Source organism: Phacochoerus africanus, chromosome 11 (assembly GCF_016906955.1).
Source record: "Phacochoerus africanus isolate WHEZ1 chromosome 11, ROS_Pafr_v1, whole genome shotgun sequence".
In the NCBI taxonomy this organism is placed as follows: domain Eukaryota; kingdom Metazoa; phylum Chordata; class Mammalia; order Artiodactyla; family Suidae; genus Phacochoerus; species Phacochoerus africanus.
The window spans coordinates 52,186,667-52,210,399 of record NC_062554.1 but is presented as its reverse complement, the minus strand read 5'-3'; the positions used below and the strand labels follow the sequence as shown (position 1 = coordinate 52,210,399).

General features: G+C 42.2%; 1 protein-coding gene across 3 annotated transcripts in view; it reads left to right on the top strand.

Moving 5' to 3' along the window:
- Nucleotides 1-1,370: 1,370 nt before the first annotated feature.
- The window catches only part of FEZ1 (fasciculation and elongation protein zeta 1), a 61,395-nt gene continuing 39,032 nt past the window's right edge, over nucleotides 1,371-23,733 (top strand). For 2 of the 3 annotated variants that reach the window (XM_047753720.1, XM_047753719.1), the window contains exons 1-3: nucleotides 1,399-1,552; nucleotides 6,884-7,239; nucleotides 16,482-16,581. In XM_047753720.1, coding sequence (XP_047609676.1) covers nucleotides 6,929-7,239; nucleotides 16,482-16,581 — 411 coding nt within the window. In that variant the 5' untranslated portion in view covers nucleotides 1,399-1,552; nucleotides 6,884-6,928. Of the gene's footprint in view, nucleotides 1,553-6,883; nucleotides 7,240-16,481; nucleotides 16,582-23,733 lie in introns of all 3 variants that reach the window. The other variant, XM_047753721.1, reaches the window with a different exon arrangement.

Below are 23,733 nucleotides of genomic sequence, written 5' to 3'. Positions count from 1 at the left end.
ACAAGGCATTATATAAGTATGTGTTACATAATACAATGGAATATCATTCAGCCTTAAAAAGGAAGGAAAGTCTGTCCCATGCTGCAGCATTGATGAACCTTAAGGACATTATGCTAAGTGAAATAAGCTAGACACAGAAGGACAGATACATGATTCCTCTCATAAGAAGTACTGGGAATAGGAGCACCTGTCGTGGATGAATCCGACTAGGAACCATGGGGTTTTGGGTTCGACCCCTGGCCTCGCTCAGTGAGTTAAGGATCTGGCGTTGCTGCCATGTCTGGTGTAGGTCTCAGACATGGTTCGGATCTGGTGTTGCTGTGGCTTTGGTGTAGGCTGGCGGCTACCGCTCCGATTAGACCCCTAGCCTGGGAACCTCCATATGCCACTGGTGCGGCCCTAGAAAAGACAACAAAAACAAAAACAAAAAAGAAGTACTGGGAATAGTCAAAATAATTGAAACAGGAATTAAAATGGTGGTTACCAGGGGCTGTAGAGAAGGACTGGGTAGTTGATGTTTAGTTGGTGCCACGTTTCAGTTTGGGACGAATGAAAGTTTGCAGATGCATAGTGATAAAATTTGCAGCTTTTGGAGTTCACATTGTGGTTTAGCGGTAATGAACCCGACTAGTATCTATGATGATGTAGGTTCCATCCCTGGCCTTGCTAAGTGGGTTAAGGGGCCAGCGTTGCCTTCCAGAGGAGGCTGGGATCCCACGTTGCTGTGGCTCTGGCAAAGGCCTGCAGCTGCAACTCTGATTGGACTCCTAGCCTGGCAACTTCGATTGGACTCCTATCCTGGGAACTTCTGTGCGGCCCTAAAAGGCAAAAAAAAAAAAAAAAAAGAAAGAAAGAAAAAAAAAAGAAAGCAGCTTTCTTGCCTGGATCCAGCCCCTAGCATTTTTTGGGTGATAAAAAGCATTTATTACTTTGGACATGAAGACTGAACCTGTTAGAGGTGGCAGGCATCTCTCAGCTTGCTCATGTCAGGCCCTGGAATAGTAGAATGGGGAGTCCGGAAAGTCCAGGGAGGCCTTTGAGAGTATCTGCTGGCATCCACCTGCCCATCCACTCAGCCTATGTTTTTATGGAGAAGATACATGTCAGGTCCTGTGAGAAATTCACACTGGGAGTTATTGCAAGCACACATCTTGAGCTTCTGAATATTCATGAGGGAAGCAGAAAGGCCAGTGTTAAAGGAGGGAGAAATAGTAATTCATAAATATTAATAAAGGCAGGCCACATGCACCAAGCAGTGCTATGAATGTTAACGAGAGGATGACGTCCAGGGCCTCCGCGTGCCCGGCACAAGCGCGTGCCCGGCCCAGGCGCGTCCCCCGAGCCGGGGCACGAGCGCAGGGGAGGGGTCGGAGGGGGCGGGGTGGAGGAGGGGAGCGGAGCCGGGCGCCGGCAGAGCTGCGGGGGGAGTCCTGGCTTCTCCGCTGCCGCTGCCGCTGTCGCTGCGCTGTGCTCTGGCCGCTCGCTGCGGCCCTTGGATGGGGGTGTCCAGCTGAGCCCCGCGATCCGCCTCCCTTCGCCAGGACCCGCACAGGTGCCATCGCGGGGGGCGACCTTAGTCCGGACCGACTCCCTGCCGTGGGTGGGGGTGGAACGGGGGTGGTGAAAGAGGCCCCGCTACTCGGGACTCCGGCCGACAGGTCTGGGGGCGCCGCAGCTCTGCACCCCATCCTGTCCCATCCTGGAATCGGAAAGGAAGATCCCGGAGGCCGTCGCTCTCCTGCCCAGCCCTTCAAGGGAGAGCAGCGGGGAAGCAGTGCCCGGGGGGCCGGGAGCTATGGGATGATAGGCACGTCAAACATCATCAGAGCCTCGGCCCCCCAGCCAGGCCTGGGTGTGTGTGTGTGTGTGTGTGTGTGGATGCGGCGGAGTTTGGGGGTTGGGGGTAGGCAGGGAATGCTGCCTGATGATGCTGGAGCAGTGGGTCGGTACCTCCTCCCAGGACCGTTATCTGGTCTGGCTCCCTTAAACGCCCCAGAATCGTCTATGCCTCTAAGAACCTGACCTCCCACCCTGCTTGTGCCCCTCCCTGGGGCGCCGAGCCTTTCCCCAGGACTGTGCATTCCTGCAGTGTCAGAACCGCTGGCAGCTGCAGCAGACGCCCGCGGAGCGATTGTTTTACGGTGGAACAGGTCGGAGAAAGGACAAGTGTGATGGTGGTGGGGACGCGCTGCCCTCCTGTTGGCCCAGGGCCTCTGGAGCTGGGAGCCCATCTCTTGACAGAGCCTCCTCTGTTTCTCTCTTGCCCCTTTCCCTCGCCTGCTCCCATGTCCCAGTCCTGTTTGACCAAAACGGCCGTGGAGTATGTGTGCGGCCTGAGCGGGATAAGCCTGGTTTTCTTGGCGCACCAGGCATTGTGCTCGCTGGCTTGGAGGAGCTTTTTCTTTACCCCATCAGCCTGGGGGAGGGGGTGTGTGAGATGAGGGTGAATGGAGCCGCAGGAGGAGGGGGAAGGGGGGAAGCCGAACCACAAAGGGGTTGCTGACTTACAGGCAGTGAAATACTCTCTTTCCATCAGAATGTGAAGCTGGCACAAACATGTACACTGGCTGGGTTTTACTGAGGAGCAGTGGGAAACCCAGGGTGAATCAGTGGAGGGCAGCTTTAGGGATGTATGGGGGAGGGCATAGAATCAATTGATCTATGGGGCAAGCAGTGAGAAGAAGGGGAGATGGAAAGGCCTGTGTGGCAGTGCAGGGGCCCAGCAGGGGGAGGCATGGTGAATTCTCTGCTGCTCAGCTCAGCAAAGCAGGCCCTGGGAAATGGTACTGCAGCCTCAAGCTGCAGCCAGTGCATCATTATGCTGCACGAGAGACTTATGTGTTTCCTACTTGGTCTCTGTTAAGCTCTGAGCCGTCTTTTCTTCTCCAACTTACACCATCTATTGGGAGTCAAAACAAATGGGATAGATTATAGGACATAAGCAAACTATAGCCCTGCAGTCTTGTTCTATGATAAAGAGAAAAAGACAAGACTTCCTCCTATGGTTCCTTCTTTCTGCCACTCTTCATGGTTTTTTTTTCCCCAAATTGATTTTGGAAGTATAGAGCAAGAGGATAAGCTCTCAGTTGAATTAACCCTAGCTTTTAAGGGGAGGAGGTCTCTGAAAGGAGCTGTGACTGAAGACAGGGGTAAGCCTGACAGGATGCAAGGGTAGGACATCTCAGCTGGGGGACAAAGGCACCCCACCAAGAGAGAAGAGCATAAGAAAGTGAAGTAAAGGAAGGAGAGAAGCGGCACTATTTAAGGACTGCCAGCTGAACCCAGAGCCCTTCCTTGAGGTTGCTGCGGTGGCTGGGCTCAGGTGCCTGGCTCTCAACTCCTCTGCCACAGCCAGGGGTCTTTCTACAAATGCTGGGCTCTATTTTGGTGTCCAGTGACTTCGGATTTCCAATGCAGGCTCTCAGTTTTAGCTTCATCCCCAGCTGGTGGTTCATGCAGAGCTTCTTGGCTCTGGGGTAGTAAGCTGATGAAAAGAAATCAGGCTTCATTGTAGACTGTTCACAGGGTTACATTTCTGAACTCTAGAGCTGTGATATCCATTTCTTCTTTCATAATCTTCTAGGTGAACCCATTTTTTTCTAGAACCTGCCTAGGCTGAGGATAGGTGCTTTCAGAATAATCGACCTTGTTGCCAACACTCAAAGCTCAATCATAGTCCTAGATTCTGGTTAGATCGCCCTCTTGTTGCTGGTTAATGGCATAGATTGTGCAGTTTCAAATCGGCTTCCTCCTTGGTATCACCTTCTAATTCCAGCTCTCTTGTCCCCTCCAGAGAAGAGTACAAATTTAAAGGAAGTGTAAAAATCTGGAGTACCAGCTGATTAGCTTTCATGTCTTTTTGAAATGGAATCAGTGATGTGAGAGGCTTTGACCAAATGAATTGAAAAAAGTGGGGGTGCCTTACTAAAAAAGACAATAAAATTCATTCAACAATAGTTCTCTCATTTGATAAATATTTGAAGCATCATACATAGAATATCATGACAAGGATAGTTTTTCCTTTATTTGAAGCACTCTCACATCACACTTCCATGTAACTAAGCTATCCTTTCTTTCCTAACATCTTTGACATTTACTGGATAGGCTGTATTCCACATGTTGTGCTTCGCACTTCAGAGACTGTCTCATTTATTCCACAAATTAACTTCCAATATAAGTACTATTTTAACCCCCATTTAATGGATGAGGAAACTGAGGCACGAAGAGGCTTATAATTTGCCTAAAGTCTTTCAGCTGGGAAGTGATAGGACCAGGATGGAAACCTGGGGTCCAGGCACTTAACTGTTAAGAGTCGTCCTTTCCTCTCATAACACAAATCCTGTTTTTCTGTAAAACCTTTCTTACCAACTATTGCACTCAGCAATCTTTTCTGAACTCTTTATTTATTTATTTTTTGGCACTCAGGGATTCCTAATCTTTTTTGTGTGTGCTGTGGATCACTTTGGCAATGTAGAAAAACCTTTAGGATCCTTCTCCAAATATGTTTTTGAATGCATAAAATAAAATATAGTTATAATCAAAGAGCCCTTAGTGGTCTGGAGACCACAGGTGAAGAACCCCTAGTGGGCAGTTAGTTGTGTATCGCTTAATAGTTGGGGTGTCCAGTATGGTAGCCACTGGCCACGTGTGGCTCTCGGGCACTTGAAATGTGGTTAGTCCATACGGAGCTGTACTGTAAATATAAAATAGACACTGGATTTCAAAGACTTACTTTGGAAAAAAAAGGTAAAATATCTCATTAATAGTTAAAAATATGGATTACATTTTGAAATGTAGTTACTTTGGATATATTGGATTAAATTAAAATATTAAAGTATATTATGACAATTAAAATAAGTTAGAAAGTTATTAAAATTAATTTCCAGAGGTGTTATCTCTGTACCAACACTTTCATTTTAATAAACGATTAAATCAGGACCCACAATGCTTATCATTGAAACAGCCATTGACAAGTCTGTCGGCTCTTGAGCTTGTGTTCTTTCCAAGCTTTCATGCTGCTCTTGTACCTTTTTGTATTCCGAGGTCCTATCTTGTTGCCTTTGCAAACTATAAATTCTCAGAATATGTTTTGATGTGATCTGGTGGTAATCGACTTAATCCTGGTAAAATCACAGTAAGAACTCTCTGGGTCCTCACCCAGCATACCTTTTGCCTTGCTTATTTAGAATTTTAGGTTTTTTAAAATTAATTTATTTCTTTTTATTTTATATCGGAGTATAGTTGATTTACAATGGTGTGTTAGTTTCAGGTGTACAGCAAAGTGATTCAGTTATACATATACATATATCCATTCATTTTCAGATTCTTTTCCCATATAGGTTACCACAGAATAGTGAATAGAGAGTTTTCGTTTTGTAGATAGAGGTTTTTGCTGTCTGTTTGGTTCTGCTCAGGTCGTGGTTCCAATGTAAGCATCTAGCTGGATCAGTCATCACACAGCCAGCAGAGAAAAGTTTGGTTGCCCTTCTGGGTTCCAGGGAAGGAAGCTGAGCAGGTAGAGAAGGGAATGAGAGACAATAATGCTAACGTTTGTGCTGCCTGAAATGGAAAACCAACACCGTACATGGGGGACAGAGGACCGTTTTTCAACGAGCATACATTGATTCATGGCCTCACCGCAGGCAGTGTGTGCCAGAAACGGTGAAGGGTGTCCAGAGGACGTCTGTGCCCTCGAGGAATTTAAATTAAAATTGGGGAAGGGCTTGGATATACACACAGATGGAGAACTCACTGTTGAAGGCAATGTGTAAAGAGGGCCCGGAGCTGTTGGGAAATGAAAGGAGGCCTGAGTGTACAGCCTTCCAGGGTGCAGTGCCCAAGGTGGGTTTGGGGTCTGGCTCTGGAAGTGGGGGGCTGGGTCTGTCTTTTAGAAGATAATAGGTCATTTAGTCCATTCTTCTCATCCCAGACATATGCTGTGTGACTGGGAAAAACTCAGGTGCTTCTTCAGCCATCTCTATTCGTGTTCAAACGAGTCCATCATTTATTAATGAGGGTAGTAATACCCAAGTCCACAAAAACCCTACCCTAAACCCTTGGGGCCAGGCGTGTTTTGGAATTTAGATTATCTCAAATAACAGATAGAGTGATAGAGTGCATAGTCTGCATATCATCCCCTGGGGGCTGGCGCAGCAATCGCTATCATTGAAAAAATTAAAATTCCTGCAGCAAAACACAGTAAATGGATAAATTAAAACCATAAACAGCTCTATACTCATGTATATCAGGTTTAGTTGCCAAATGAGTTTAGGGCAGATTTTTTCCCCTCAAATAAGTTAGGAAAAATTTTCAGTTTTGAGAGCACAAAGGATGTGGACCTTTGGTGGTGGTAATAATAATAATAACAACAACAACAGAGAACATAAATTGAACATCGATGTTTATTATCTGCCAGGCACCATTCTAAGTACTTACCTATTTTGACTCCTTTAACCCTTAGGAGAACCATTGAAGGTAGGTGCTGTTATTATTTGTCTTGAGAAGAATAAAAGGGAGTACAGAGAAATTAAGCAACCGCTAAGGTCACAACTGGCAAGGGGCAGAGCAGGATGCAAACCTAGGCAGTCTGGTCCAGGGGCTGTATACTTAACCACTTATGCTTTGGTTTTTGGAGCGGGGGATTGGAAGCAGGTGTGTTTCTAGAATTTACACTAGTTAGGTTAATATTATTCACACTTACAGTGATATTTGAACTCCTTAAGGGTATAATGGTGAGGACGTACAGAAGCAATGGATGCCAGTAAAGTAGCATCTTTGTTTTTAGAGGGATGAGAGTAATGGAATAAGTAATTATCTTTCCTCCGCAGAGCTGGCAGGAAAAGCCCAATCCTAGCTCACATTACTACATATTTATTTCTTCTAGCTAAACAAATCCTGAACGTTGCAGTTGTCTTATTGCTGTGCAAAAATGGAGGCCCCACTGGTGAGTTTGGATGAAGAATTTGAGGACCTTCGGCCCAGCTGCTCGGAGGAGCTGGAGGAGAAGCCCCAGTGTTTCTACGGCTCATCTCCCCACCACCTGGAGGACCCCTCCCTCTCTGAGCTTGAGAATTTTTCTTCTGAAATAATCAGCTTCAAGTCCATGGAGGACCTGGTGAATGAATTTGATGAGAAGCTCAATGTCTGCTTTCGGAACTACAATGCCAAGACTGAGAACCTAGCTCCCGTGAAGAACCAGTTCCAGATCCAAGAGGAGGAGGAGACCCTGCAGGATGAGGAGTAAGTCATCTATTTTCTTTTTCTTTTTAGGAGTACATCCATGGCATATGAAAGTTCCCAGGCTATTGAATTGGAGCTGCAGCTGCCGGCCTATGTCACAGCCACAGCAATGCAGGATTCGAGCTCCGCCTGCCACCTACACCACAGTTCATGGCAACATGAGATCCTTAACCCACTGGATGAGGCCAGGGATTGAACCCACAACCTCATGGTTGCTAGTTGGATTCGTTTCCACTGCACCACAATGGGAACTCCCAAGTAAGGCATCTTAATTGCTCTCTTGCTTCAGACATAAGCCCTGAGGGCTGGGGCTCCTGAACATAGAACATAGAACTATCCTTGGGTTCATGGCATATTACTTATATTTTTCCATTAGTGGGGCAGTGCCCTGGTAGCTGCTGCCATTTTTCTATTATGTCCCTTTAAGATTACCCATAAAGCTTTCTTAAGTTGAAACCACAAAGGAACAAAGGATTTTTAGGCAATAGATTTTCCTAGATACAAAATCAAATTTCATGGGCATGTAAATTTAGGGGTTTGTCTATCTTAAGCTTTCTTGATATCTGTAGTAATCCACCCAGATATTAAAGGACCGGGGGGAAAAATTAATTAACTGTGACGGAGGAATCTATGTCATTGGAACAATTTGCTTCATGAAACACCAGAATTATGAAAATCTCTAAACTGTTTACAATCCTCTCAAGACTGGAAAATTATCTACCAATGTTAAGATATGTCCAAATAAGAAAGCATACAAATTGAACTTAGAGTACAAGGAATTACCCTGGACAAAATAAAGAGTTCCCGTAGTGGCTCAGTGGTTAATGAATCTGACTAGGAACCATGAGGTTTCAGGTTCGATCCCTGGCCTTGCTCAGTGGGTTAAGGATCCGGCATTGCCGTGAGCTGTGGTGTAGGTTGCAGACACGGCTCGGATCCCGCGTTGCTGTGACTATGGTGTAGGCTGGTGGCTACAGCTCCGATTCGACCCCTAGCCTGGGAACCTCCATATGCCATGGGAGAGGCCCTAGAAATGGCAAAAAGACAAAATAAATAAATAAATAAAAATAAATAAAAAAGATGAAAGCAGGTGAAATGGCTTTTGAATATGCAGATCCCCTGTGTCACTTCCTAGCCACCTTTCAGGGTCTTAACAGAAGTCAAGGACAGGGATTTGAGAAAAGTACTGTTCAAAGAGGAACTGGAAAGAGAAGAAGGGGATGATTTGTTAAACAAATTCTAGAAAGGTGTTGGGGTATTTAGTAAAAATAGGCATCAATTCCCTCTAAGGATCAAATATCATCAGCTGTTCTTTAGGGCTCATACAAGAAATGTCAAACAGTTGGTAGTAGAAGTTTAGGGCAACTGTACTCTTGGTTTCTTTTTTTATGGACTTGGGTGGGAAAAGTTGCCCATAAGTAAATGGGGTAAGAGGTCTGTTCTGCAGGATTGAACCTGATTGTATTTGGCAGATAGTTGCTTATTTGATGACCACTAAACCTGTATCTTTGTGAACTCAGCAGCTGCATATGTGTCTGTCTTATTATTATATCCCCACTAACACAATGCATGGTGTATAGAAATGATCAAATGATATTTTTTGAATGAGATATTGAATATTGAGTGAATTGGATGAGCAATGATACAGAGCCTCAGAGGTGCATGTATTGCATTTCTAGGCCCACACCATTCTCTTCTATTCTTTTCAATTAATGCTCCTCTGAAGTCATGGTCACAGAGAACATTTCGTTCTGGTGACCAGTGCTGTAAGTGTGGGTTATTTGTTTCAGTTCAGAGTTTCAAACTGATTCTTTTAGATTCTGAGTGTTATAATTTGCTCAACTCCTTGAAGTCAAAAAAAAGAATGGCTCTGGGGCATTATTAGACTGAGTAATTTTTACTCCAGTTCATTGCACCAGGCAATGAACTAGAAACACTAAGACTATGAATGGTCATTTTCATACTCTCACTAACTCTCTGTGTGACCTTGGGCTCGTCTCTTAACTCTAGTTGCCTGCATGAGCTCTTATCTTTGAAACCTCTGGAGCTCGATCTTGATGAAGCGGGGCTGAGGACTAGCAAAGAACCTAATTTCTCACCTCACCCAGGCTGTGCTCTGAAAATCCCTTTTGCTTCTAACAAATCATTTCTCTCCTGTCTAAGCCACCCCTCTGCCTCATTAAGGATGGGGGCTCAGCATGCAGGTCCTCACTTTTTTCTAGCACATTAACAGAGGCCACTCAATGTTAATTACTGTCACACAAGAGATTATTGGTCTTTACATCCTGATTTTTCTGACTTGTCTGCCTCATTGACTGCCTCAGGTAAATGTCCAAAGGTTGAATAATTCCTTAAAGATAAAATATGATTTGGGGGTAGTATAGTGGGAGGAATCTGAAAAGAGAGATTTAAAAAATTTTTTCTTTTATGACTGCACCTGTGGCAAATGGCAGTTCCCTGGGCCAGGGATCAAATCTGAGCTGCAGTTGTGACCTATGCCACAGCTGTGGCAATGCCAGATCCTTAACCCACTGTGCCGGGCTGGAACCCTTGCCTCAGGGCTGACTTGAGCTACTGCAGTCAGAGTCTTAACCCACTGCACCATGGCGGGAACTCCAGGAAGAGAAATATTAATTGTGCTTTCTAGGCATTCTGTTTATTTAAACTTAAAATGAAAATTAGAATTAGGAGTTCCCGTTGTGGCGCAGTGGTTAACGAATCCGACTAGGAACCATGAGGTTGCGGGTTCGGTCCCTGCCCTTGCTCAGTGGGTTAACGATCCGGCGTTGCCGTGAGCTGTGGTGTAGGTTGCAGACGCGGCTCGGATCCCGTGTTGCTGTGGCTCTGGCGTAGGCTGGTGGCTACAGCTCCGATTCAACCCCTAGCCTGGGAACCTCCATATGCCGCAGGAGCGGCCCAAGAAATAGCAACAACAACAACAACAATAACAACAACAACAACAACAAAAAAAGACAAAAAAAAATTAGAATTAAATTACACACTGTGTTTTATAGACACCTCACCAGATATTACAACTGTAAAATTATGGCCAAGTAAAGGAAAAAGATAATTTAATGTCCAACCTAGTAATAACCTCCTGAGCCCAGCTTTGGTGTTCTAATAAACTTGTTTAGGTTTAGTAGTTAGAGATTTCAGCCTCCAATGAATTGAAAGAGTTTTGGGTGGGTTGGAACTACCTAACAGAAGCTTAAAACAAAAACAATGAAATTCTTTGTCAGACTAGCCTCCTTAAAAATAGCACAAATCATAAAGCAAATGCAATGATTCCCTTTTAAATTTTGATTTCTTTAAGTCTCCTTTGCAACTGCCAGCTGAGGTATCAACTTATCTTTGATTTGTCAGGACATGGAAGTGCTAAGCATTAAAACAGGGTCAGATTCGCATATACATTTCCTGTTGTTAAATTTAGAAAATGTTCCAGAACCTCTTCTTTGTATAGGTGGGATCCCCTTTCCTTTATTATAAAAGATTGGACCTGGAGGCTTCCAGAGTAGGAATGGACAGCCCTCACCCCACTTGCTGCCTCACTGGGGTCCCTGTGAGTCCTCCTACAAGGACCCTGGAGACAGAGAGGCCAAACATGTGAGAACCCTGACAGTTTCCTGTTCTTCAGCTAGAATTATTGGGATAAAAGTGATGTTAAAAGTCAAGTTCGCATGCAATAAATAAACAGGCTGTAGTCAGCTACGCTTTAAGTTGAAGATAGGCAAATACCAAATAATTAGAGAGGGAAAGTTGACAAACAGATAAATGTGACTTTTAGGAAAGTTAGTTCTTTTCTCAGAGGTTCTGTTTCCCCATATAAAAGGCAGAAATAGTATGACTTCTATGTAAGCATTTGAAAGAATCGAAAAAGTTGTTCAAAGTCATTAATGTGTTAATAATTCCTAATTCCTAAGTGTTAACAGCAGAAGGGTACTCATGTTAATACACATGGAAGTGTGGCTATTGGTCTGACTCAACCCAAGTAAAACACTTGGACAAGGGCAGTAGTCAGCCTAGAGGGGCTTAAGGGGAATGTTACCAAGTTATAAATCTAATCACCACTTTAAGCTGTCTACTGTATTTCCGGAAATTGGAATATAGGGGTGCGTGTGTGTATAGCAGGGTTAATGTAGCCTTGATGGCTATGTTGCCAGTTCCAGACCCAGACATTTTTATACATGTCTTGTCTAGCCCATTCTGTTCAGTTTCCTTATCCTTTTCCAAATCCCTAGCCCTCCACAGTGAAAGATCTTTACCCAGTTTCACAGGTATCTAAGCCCAAGATGTACAGTATGCACCTGAAAAGGCTTTTCTATTATGATAGGGACTGAGGGAGCAAATTAGATCTCCATGCCAGAGCAGCATAATAACAGGAATTGAGGGACCTGTTTAAACTTAGTTCTTTGATGAAAGATATAGTGAATGGCTTTCAAAGTCTCCTTTCTCCAAGATAAGGAGGTAGAATTTTACAGTCCACCCCGGGTACCTCTAATAGGGAATGTATCTCTTCGCAAGAACTGCTTAAGCGAGGATAGGTAAGCTCTCTGGGGAGAAATGTCAGTCCTGTTTCTCTTCCTCACAGAAGCTCTGGGTTCTCCCCTCCCACCGCCCACTCTTCATTCCCGGGGCTGCCTCCCTGCCCGTGTGCCTGCCTCTGTCTTCCATTTAACCTTCCCTGGGGCAGGAGATCTGGGCAGAAAGCAGGCATGTGTCCCACTGCTCTTGCCATTTCTCTTTCTGCAGACTGATGAAAGCACAATGTCCAGAATCATGTAGTTGTGGACTTTTCACATGGAGTCAGTTGCTGAACTGCTGTTCTGTGTTGGGATTTGGAACCTGGTATATTGTTCCGATGCCCATGCCAATGACAATCGTAAAATTCATGAAAAATTGAAAGAGTTGTGTGGGTAGGAATGTAGGCTCTGCAACTATGTTGCCTGGGTTCAAATCCTACCTCTGTCATTACTGGTTGTATGAATTTAGACAAGTTAATCAACCTTTCTATATTTCAGGTTTTCTTTTTTCTTTCCCTCAGTATCTGCCTTATAGAGTTGTTGTGAGGAATGAATGAATTCATCCACATAAAGAATTTAGGATAGTACCTGGTTTATATATAGTAAACCCTCAGTAAGTTTGGCTGCTACTTATATATGTAGTATATAATATAATGATATAGTATAAGTATGTATTTGTTTTTATATGTATATATATTATATATATTATAATACATAACATAATAGTATATATTCTAAATATATATAGTAAAGGTATATATTCTAAATATATACTGTAGTATGTCTACAATAATAAACTTTTTTTTTTGTCTTTTTGCCTTTTCTAAGGCTGCTCCCGCAGCATATGGAGGTTCCCAGGCCAGGGGTCTAATCAGAGCTGTAGCTGCTGGCCTACACCAGAGCCACAGCAACGCGGGATCTGAGCCATGTCTGCGACCTACACCACAGCTCACGGCAATGCCAGATCCTTAACCCACTGAGCAAGGCCAGGGATCGTACCTGCAACCTCATGGTTCCTAGTCGGAATCGTTAACCACTGTGCCACGATGGGAACTCCTATAGTAATAACTGTTATTGTTAAATGGTCACTAAATAAGTATAGGAAGGGTGTGCAAGGAGATGAGGGCGGCTGTATTTTAAAGGTTGTTTAAGAACCTCAAAGGATAAAAAGTGTGCTGGTCAGAAAGGAAGACGAAGACCTGAAAGAGAATGAGGATGGCTTAAAATCTCAAGGAGATAAAGGTTTACGGAATTGTCACTAAAATCTATAATTAGGAGTTCCCATTGTGGCTCAGCATAAACAAATGCAGCTGGTATCTATGAGGATGTGGGTTCGATCCCTGGCCTCACTCAGTGGGTCAGGGGTTCTTCGTTGTGGTGAGTTGTGGTGTAGGTCACAGATGCAGCTCGGATCCTGCATTGCTGAGGCTGTGGCGTGGGCTGGCAGCTCCAGCTCTGAGTTGACTCGTGGCTTGGGAACTTCCATATGCTGCAGGTATGGCCCTAAAAAGCAAAAAAAATTTAAAAAATTAAAATTAAAAAATAAAAATCTAGAATCAGAGATGAAATCCAGAGAATGTCAGAGAAGACTCAGGTGAGAAAACTTGCAGCCCTAAATTGTTTGAGAGTGTCACTTTAAGGATGTAAACAGTTTCAAGGTCATTAGAAAGTGCAGTCTGTTAAAGATCCTAGCTTCCGCCCTGTCTAAGAGAGGTTCAAAAGGCTCCTGCCTATTTGGGGCTTTGCTGAATTTCATTTTTCCAGGCACTTGCTGCAGGGACTGACCCAAAGGTCAGTGTCTGCATGCATGCTGTCCATTCTTCTAGCAGAGGGCATAATGCATGATGCAGAGAGGGCTTGTTGGCTGACCTTTCTAGTGTGAGTGTAGTGCTGGGAGTTTTGTTTTGGAGGCAGCAAATCATATTTGCCTCTTGGCTTTGGAATGCTAATGAGACTTGGATTTAAAATTAGGCTGGATTAATGAAGCTCTAATGGTGCTTGATGGAAACTGGATTATCAGCTATGTTTAAGGTGTAGACTCTGATATCCTGCTGAATAGATGTCTAATGAACACTTGATGAGCTCTCTCCAAGTGTTTTCTTGTAATTGTAGGAAAAAAAATAAGTGGATAACCAAAACAGTGCCATCAAATTGAGTTTTCTTGAGTTCCTTTTGTTTCATCACCAAGTTGTCTGCACTGTGCACCAGGAAAATCTCCTTGCTTACACCTGTGTATTGTATAGCATTCCTTCCTGATTTTATACATGTTAAGAACGCTTCCCTCCCCCACTTTATGTATCTGATTTCAAGTGGCTGTGCTCTTATATATATATATATATATATATATACACACACACATATTTTATATGCATCTTTTTATTTATATATATATATATATATATGAAATGTGTACTTATCTTTTCAGCATCTTTTTTTTTTTAGGGCCACGCCCATGGCACATGTAAGTTCCTGGGCTAGGGGTCGAATTGGAGCTGTAGCCACTGGCCTACACCACAGACACAGCAATGCCAGACCAATGTGTTTGTGACCTACACCGCAGCTCACGACAATGCAGGATCCTTAACCCACTGAGCGAGGCCAGGGATTGAACCTGCATCCTCATGGATACTAGTCAGCTTTGTTTCCACCGAGCCACAAGGGGGTCTCCCTCTTTTCAGCATCTTATGCCATAATTTGTCATGTTTTGAATTTGATCCATAGGTATACGTACTTGCTTCCTTTAAAACAGCTATTTCCGGGAGTTCCCGTCGTGGCGCAGTGGTTAACGAATCCAACTAGGAACCATGAAGTTGCGGGTTTGATCCCTGCCCTTGCTCAGTGGGTTAACGATCCGGCGTTGCCGTGAGCTGTGGTGTAGGTCGCAGATGCGGCTCGGATCCCGCGTTGCTGTGGCTCTGGCGTAGGCTGGCGGCTACAGCTCTGATTAGACCCCTAGCCTGGGAAACTCCCATATGCTGAGGGAGTGGCCCAAGAAATGGCAAAAAGACAAAAAAAACCAAAAACCAAAAAAACAAAACAGCTATTTCCTTATATTAGTGTATCTAAATAAAAAGTGCCTTCTTTACCTTGTTTCTCAGGTATCACTATTGTTTGAAAAGCACAAGTACCTGAAGGAGATTGCATCGAGCCCTCATTTATCATTATGTAGTATTAATTCATGTGCTGCTGGCTTCCAGGAATGGCATTATTTTGGGAGCTTGGTTTACTGATGTTGACTAATTTATTTATTTCACGTGTGAGTGTTTGTGCCTTAAGAGTTTCCCCCAATCCCCTCCCTGCTTTCCCCTCCCCAGGAAAATCTTTCTGAAATGAATTAAGCAAAAAGAATAGTAGACTATCCTTTCTTATAATGTACCTATTAGGACTTTAAGAATAAGGTTAATAAGGGAACCACATCTTCCTGCGCTAAAAACTAATTGTGGGAGTTCCCATTGTGGCAGAGCAGAAACAAATCTGACTAGTAACCATGAGGTTTCAGGTTTAATCCCTGGCCTCACTCAGTGGGTTAAGGATCTGGTGCTGCTGTGGGCTGTGGTGTAGGTCACTATGATCCTGTGTTGCTGTGGCTGTGGCACAGGCCAGCAGCTGTAGCTCCGATTCAGCCTCTATCCTGGGAACCTCCATATGCCACAGGTGAGGTCCTAAAAAGCAAAAAAACAAAAACAAAAAAAACCCCAAAACCCCACAAACCTAATTGTGTAGACAGTGGTATAGTCATTGGTTCCTTTCCTCACTTAGTCTCATGATGGGGACTTTACGGGTAGACTCCACATTGCTAGAGGACAGGATCGTGCCACTCTGGGTTCGCTAGAACATTAATAGCATCAATTGCATTGGCATCCTCCCCTTACTACATTAGATGTCAAAGAGTTAATTCTTAACCGTTTAGATTGCAGCCATCTGAAAGTGAAATACAGTGGACCCTTGAACAACATGGGGGGGAGGTGTTTCTGCCTCAAAAACAAAGGAATTGGTAAATGACAAGGAAGCTGAAACAGATTCAGTCAAATCAGGACTCAAACCCTAGTTCTTCTGAGTCCACGTATTGTGATCTCTAATCCAACACAGACTTTTCCCGCACTTAGCTAATTCAAAGATCTGTAAAATGAAAATACTGGTACTACAATATTGAGTGAAAAAAAAATCCGCATATAAATGGATGCTCATAGTTTAAACTCCTGTCATTCAAGGGTCAATTGTACTGTATAAAGGAGAGGATGACCCTGATCTTAATGAGATTCAGCCAGAAAATCTGCCCAGATCTCATTTGATCTCTCTCCCTCCCTCCCCCTCTCACTCTCCTCTGCCCACAAGAAAGGAAACAGGGACATTCCTTAGGTTCAAGAGACAAGAGCCATTTGGCTAACGGGCAGATTTAGTTTCAGGGGCAGTTTATCTATTGCCAGAGGTGTTTGTATGGCTACCATTTGTATCTCCTTGGTGAGAAATTCCTCTTCCCTTGAGGAAAAAAAACACCTTTCACACTGAAGCTCCTGGCCAGGGTCCATTCTCTTGGCTCTTTCTCTCCTGGTAGTGCCTGTAATTCACTTTTTAAGCTGCTTTGGTCCTGCAGGCTGGAAGGCAGATGATCTCAGCCTGGCACACACAGAAGCCTCTCTCCTCCCCTGGCCCAGCTCTTCCTTCCTCCAGGCGGGGCCAGGCCACAGATGTGCGCTAATGAGAGCCTCTCTTTGTTTACAGGGTCTGGGATGCTCTGACAGACAATTACATCCCTTCACTCTCAGAAGACTGGAGGGACCCAAACATGGAGGCTCTGAATGGCAATGGCTCTGACACTGAGGTACCTCTCTGGGGCCCCCAACTTAATAGGGCTTGAGAAGAGGTGGATTCCAGTTGGAAGAACACTCAGTAACTCAGCACTCTTCCCCATTATGTAATGAAGCTCAGCATCATTGCTGGGGGGGTAGGAGTTGTAGAGGAAGTGAAACATAAGATGAAGGGGGGCATCCAGGGTATATGAGGTGATTGGAGTGATGGTACAAAAGGTAAACCCAGGTAACTTCTGTTGTTCATCTGTGTACTACAACATGCAGAATAAGGTGATCTAAGTAAGAGAGGAGAGTGAATATCGTGGGCTTCTTTCGTGTTCAGATAATGATAGCTAAGGAGTTCCTTGGGGGCTTGGTGGGTCAAGGATCTGGCATGGTCCCTGTTATGGTGTGGGATCCATCCCAGGCCAGGGATCTTCTGCATGCTGTAGGCACAGCCAAAATAATAATAATAATAATAATGATGATGATGATGATGATTATGATGATGATGATGGTGGCAAAAAAAAAAAAATCAGGGTTTCCCATCCAAAATGAACCATTCAGTCCAATCCAAAACAGAATTGAGAGCAAGTGCTGACAGACTTGTGACAAGCTCAGGGCCAGGCTAATTGCCAGAGTTGGGGCCCAGGTAATAGTGAGGCGACCACACAATGAAGAGGAATTTTTTGTGAAACTCAACCAATGAGACACTTATGACTAGACCTGAGTTACAGTTGTTTTTTTTGTTTTTGTTTTTGTTTTTGGCCAATGATTGAAACTGCACCACAGCAATGACCTGAGCCACTGCAGTCACAATGCCAAGTCCTTAACCCACTGAGCGACAAGGGAACTCCCCTCTGGGTCAGTCTGATTACTGATGCCAAAGAAGAAAATAGCCTACAAGCTTCTGAAAAAAATTAAGAGAATACTTATTTTGAGTTGATTTGTGTATGATTAATTTTTTATGCATGATTTAACTTTTTTTAAAGTTATGGGGGTGACCCAAATTGCCCCTTATAGTTGAATAGATATATATAGAAAAGTAAATCATTTACAGGGTCTGTCCTTGCCAAAAGCCTTTTCCTGCCTTGCTTGGTTTTCTAGTTTCAGCTGTAAAGGAAATGTGACAATTTCTTATTAGGAAGGGCTGTCACAATCCTGTGGGCTCAGCAGATGGGGGTAGGGGATGGATCTGATTTTCCTAGGTGCTCCAGAATTGAGTCCAAGGAAAAGAGGAGGAACCGGATTTCCCTTACTGGGTAATATTTCTGCAAGTCATTGTTCAAACTAGCACAGCAAAGAGATCAGCAATCAGCTGCTTTGTTGAAAAGGTGGCTGTATATCCTTTTAAACGCTTCTAATAATCAGCTATCCAAAATAGTCCAAACTTCGCGGTTTCATTACTGGGGCAGAATAAACATTGAAACTAAGAGATTTGCTACCACACTACTTAGCATGGATGTGTGATATCTCGGGTCCTGTTTAAACTCACAACTGCTTTTTTTCTCTTGCAATACTTTTATGGAGAGCGGTTATTACGTACCCAAAATGCAAAGGGGAAGATAGGCAATAATGGAATAAATCTAATTACTAAAATTAAATCAGGCCCATCACAGTGCAAAGGCAGATTTTGCTTTATCTCCTTCGCCACCTTTCCACTCATTTTGTGGATCAAGCCAAAGGATGTATAAGATAGCTTGCCCTTCAGAAGGACTCCAGTTTATCCTCATTTGCAGATTTCGCTCAAGAGGGTTAATATTTCAGGGCAAATTGGATGACCCTGAGAAGGATGATCTTGAGCTCCGCTCCTTGTAGAATTTCTTCCATCTAACTTGCCGGAAAAGGACAGGGTGGCAAAAGTGGATGGATTAAGATTGTTTTAGTTTAGCCTCCTTTATGATCTGGATTCATTACAGTGGAAGCTCTTTAACTGACTTCATTTTAAAGGACTTGCTATATTAACCTGTGCTTTCTTTCTTTCTGTAAAATATGCCGGCCGAATGCCCTTGGCACGCGGGGTGCACACGGCTGGTTGGCTTCTCTCTAGCAAGACTGCTTATCTCTTCTACTTCTTAGTTCATTGCCAAGAATCAGTTGTGTTTGTTCCCAAACCTGCTCAAACCTTGTGACTGTAACTAAGTAGTTTAATGAAATACTATAGAAACTGTAGGGTTATGACTACAAAGAGTCATTTTTGCTTTTTATAAAATCAAAGTAACACTTGTACATAATTTTAAAATAATACTTTTAAACTAATATAAGACTTAGCAAAAAATACAAAGAGCAACCCCTACTCCATAGAGGCAACATTTCTACTTCTTTTAGCTGTTTCTTTTGGCAGATACCTACAGTTTTCTAAATAACACATTTATATTGCTATTTCTTTGATTATTTAAAATGAACAATTTTGGCTGTTATCTATTATGGAAGATAAGATTTAATTCTTTTGCATCACCTCAAATACTCACACTTGGCCTTCTCTCTTGTCACCAATTTATGGTTAGATCAGTGTTCATATACACACCAGTGAAACTATGTAAATACTATTTCTTGCTGAATCATGTAATGTTCTGTAAGAATAGCTTATTGTTCAACCTGGAGTGAAGAATTGCTTTGTTTTTTCATTAGCTTAATTTCCTATATATCTATCATTGGTTCAACCCCAAACTCTGAGTGAACTCTGAATCTCATAATATGTTTTTAAAAAAATCGGATAATCTTTCAATTCAATTAAAAAAAAACTAGTATCCTCCATCTTTCTACCATAAACTACCCTGGTTGTACTCTAGATCTGGTGCACACCTGCTGTCCTGGGAATTCTTCCTCCCTCTCTCATGTGTCCTCTGACTGCTATATTTTTATTTCTCTGGGTATATTCCCTTGTTTTGTGAAAAAAATTCAGTATGTTTTTGAGAAAGGGTACAGGGGAATACATTCATTAGAAAAGATGAGAGGGCCTTTATTCTCCTGCCATACACTTGATTGAGAGTTTGACTTGATAGCATTATTTCCGGTTGCTTAGAATTGCAAAGGCATCATTCTCTTATCTTCCAGCTTTCAGTTGCTGTTGAGAAGCACCAAATCCATTCTGATTCTCTGTCTTTTATATGTGACTCTCTTTTAGTTCTCTCTAGAAGCTTTTAGGATATCATTTTTTCCTTTCTCAGTTGAAGTTTTACAGTAATGTGCTTAAAGTGAGCTTTTTAATTTATTTGTTTATTTTTTCCATTCACTTCTGCATTATACTCTGTGGGCCCTTTTGACCTAGAAGCTCATGATTTTAAATTGTGGAATGTTTTCTTGTTATTTCTCTGAAGACTAATTTTTTTTCATTTTCTGCCTCTATTGAGATGATTATATAGTTTTCTCCCTTATTATGTCAATGTGATGAATTACATGAATTGATTTTCAAATGTGAAATTAACCTTGCTTTCTCGAGATTAAACTCAACTTGGTCATGGTGTATTACTCCTTTCTTTCATTCTTTGGTTTTCTTTTTTAAATCATAGCTTTACTGAAGGTTAATTGGCATACAATAAACAGCACATGTTAAAGTGTGCAATTTGATAGGTTTTGGCATTGTATATGTCTGTGAAACCATCACCACAATTAAGATTGCAAGCATGTCTGCATGTTCATCACTCTCCCCTTTCACCCCCCCATCTTCAGGCAACCTATTTCTGTCACCAGAGATTAGTTTGCATTTTCTAGAATTTTGTATAAATGGAATCATGCAGCATGTACTGTTTTTCTTGGGGGGGGTCTTGGTGTTTTAAACTCAGTTTAATTATCTAGATATTCATCTATTTTCTTGCATGTATCTACAATCATTCCCTTTTAGTGCTGAGTAGTGTTATATGGATATACCGTAATTTGCTTTTTCATTCATCTCTCAGTGGGCATTCAGGTTGTTTCCAGCTTTTCAATATTGCAAATAAAGCCACTATGAACACTCCTGTGTACGTCTTTTTGTGGACCTATGTCTCTTTATCTCTTGGGTAAAAACCTATGAGTGGAATATCTAGGTCATAGTATAAATGTATGTTTCACTTTTTGAGGAACTGCCTAACTGTTTTCCAGTTTGAGAACTGCAGTCCTTCTTCTTCTTTTTTTTTTTTTTTGCTTTTTGTCTTTTTAGGATTGCACCCACGGCATAGAGAAGTTCCCAGGCTAGGGGTCTAATCAGAGCTATAGCTGCCATCCTACGCTACAGCCACAACAATGCAGGATACGAGCCAGCTGTGTCTTGGATCTATATCATAGCTCATGGCAATGCTGGATCGAGGCCAGGGATTGAACCCGCAACCTCATGGTTCCTAGTTGGATTCGTTAACCACTGAGCCATGATAGGAACTCTGAGAGTTCCAGTTAATCTACATCCTTATCAAATCTTGCAATGGACAGACTTTTTTTTTTTGTCTTTTTAGGGCTGTACCCACAGCATATGGAGATTCCCAGACTAGGGGTCGAATATGAGCTGTAGCCTCTGACCTATACCACAGCCCCAGCAACGCCAGATCCAAGCCACCTCTACGACCCATACCACAGCTCATGGCAACACTGGAACCTTAACCCACTGAGCGAGGCCAGGGAACCTGTGTCCTCATGGGTGCTAGTCAGATTCATTTCCACTGAGCCATAACAGGAACTCCTGGACAGCCTTTTAGATTTTAGTCATTCAAGTGTGTTTGTAGTAGTATTTTATTTGGATTTTAATTTGCCTTTCCCTGGTAACGTATGACGTTGAACATCTTTTCATGTGCTTGTTCACCTCCTGTGTATCTTCTTTGGTGAAGTGCCTGTTCAAATCCTTTGCCCGTTTTCTTAGTGGGCTGTTTGTATTCCTATTATTCAGTCATCGGGGTTCTTCATGTTAAAAGATAAAATATGGCTTATTCCATTTTTGAGAGTTTATTTGAGCAAAAAAATCTATTTGAATCAGACAGCACCAAACCCAAAGGGCTAGGAGTGCTCCAGTAACAGGAGTTCGAAGAAAGTCTTTTACTGAGAAGAGGTGAAAGCAAGGGAAGGAAAATATCTGTTTGGCTCTAGCTTGAATGGTTGTATTATGTGGGAACGCTGGCTGTTTGTGATTGGTTGTCCTTTGGTTTGAGTTCTTAACCTTGAGGCATTAGAGGCTTTGGTTTGGGTTTGTTTGAGAAGCTTCTGAAGCATTAAAGCCACCTCAGTTTAATGCCTCTTTTTTAAAATTAATTCAACACATATATTCCCAATATAGGTCCTTTGTTTTATGTTTTATGAATATTTTCCTCTTGTCCATGGATTGCTTTTTAAATTTCTCAACATTATCTTTTGAAGAGCAAATGTTTTTTTCAATGTGATATAATCCAATTTATTCATTTTTAAAAGAATTATTTAAGACATTGCCGAGCCTGGGGTCACTAAGGTTTTTTTTCTTAAGTCTTCTAGAAGTTTTATAATTTTACCTTTTATATGTTTATGATCCATTTCTGTACACGGTGTGAGGTTAGGGTCAAGGTTCATTTTTTGTGTGTGCAGGTATATGGCTAATTGTTCCAATACAATTCATTGGAAATATTATCCTTTCCATATTAAATTGTCTTAGCACCTTTGTTGAAAATCAATTGACCTAAATGTGTGGATATATTTCTGAATTCTCTGTTCTGTTCCATTAATATATGTGTCTAGCTTAGTGCCAATTCTATGCTATATTCATTACTGTAGCTTTATAATAACGTCTTGGCATAAAGCGTAGGTGTTTCAACTTTTATGTTTTTTTCAAAGTTGATTTGGCTATTTTTGGTCCTTTGCATTTCCATATGATTTGGAATCACCTGATCAATTGTTAAAGAAACTTACCTGAAATTCAGCCATTATTGTGTTAAATCTATAGATAAATTTATGTATATACATTAATTTATTATGTTAATGTGATGAATTATACTAATTGATTTTCAAATATTAAACCAGCCTTTCATTTTTAAGATAAATCCCACTTAGTCCTGATATATATTCCTTTTACATAATGTGGGATTTTATTTGTTACTATTTTATTAAGGATTTTTATGTCTGTTCATGGAGAACCTTTCTTTTTAATTTTCTTGTCATGTTATAAAATGAATTGGGAATTTTTCTTCTATTTTCTGAAAGAGTTTGTGTTATATTGGTATTAATTCTCCTTGAATGTTTGATTGACAAATAAAACCATTTGGGCCAGGGAAACTTTTTGATTACAGATTCAATTTCTTTTTCCTTTTTTTGTCTTTTCTAGGGCCGCACCCGCAGCATATGGAGGTTGCCAGGCTAGGGGTCTAATTGGAGCTATAGCCGCCGGCCTATGCCACAGCCACAGCAGTGCAGGATCCAAGCCGTGTCTGCAACCTACACCACAGCTCATGGCAATGCCAGATCATTAACCCACTGAGTGAGGCTAGGGATGGAACCCACAGCGTCATGATTCCTAGTCGGATTCATTAATCACTGCACCAAAATGGGAACTCCTCAATTTCTTTAATACATATAGGGCTATCCAGATTTTCCATTCATTCCTGAGTTGATTTTGGAAAATTGTGTTTTTCAAGGAATTTGTTCATTTAACTTAAGTCATTGAATGTGTTGACCACAAAATTGTTTATGATATTCTCTTATTCTTTTAATGTTAGTAAAATCTATAGTGATATTCCCTTTTTTATTACCGATATTATTGATTTGTGCTTTCTTTCTCCTCTCCTTCTCCCTCACTCCCTCTCATTAGTCTATTTATGGCTTTATTGCTTATATTAATCTTTCCAGAGAATCACATTTTTTCTATTTTTTTTTCTAGTTTGTTGATTTCTTCCCTTAACTTTATTGCATCCTTACTTGTACTTAAACTAGGGTTTTACTTCACACTTCATTTGTTAAGCTTCTTAAATAGGAGCTTAGATCATAATTTAGACCTAAATAAAAACTGTCTTAGTCCATTCAGTCTTCTATAACGAAATACCACAGACTGGGTGTCTTATAAAAACAGAAATTTATTACTCACAGTTATGAAGCTGAGTATTCATGATCAAGGTCCAGTGTGTTTGGGTTCTGGTAAAGGGCCTCTTCCAGCTTGCAGACTGTCAACTTCTGGCTGTCTCCTCGGAGGACACATGGTGCAAGGGAGCTCTGTAGAGTCTCTTTTATAGGAACACAATCCCATTTATGGGGGGTTC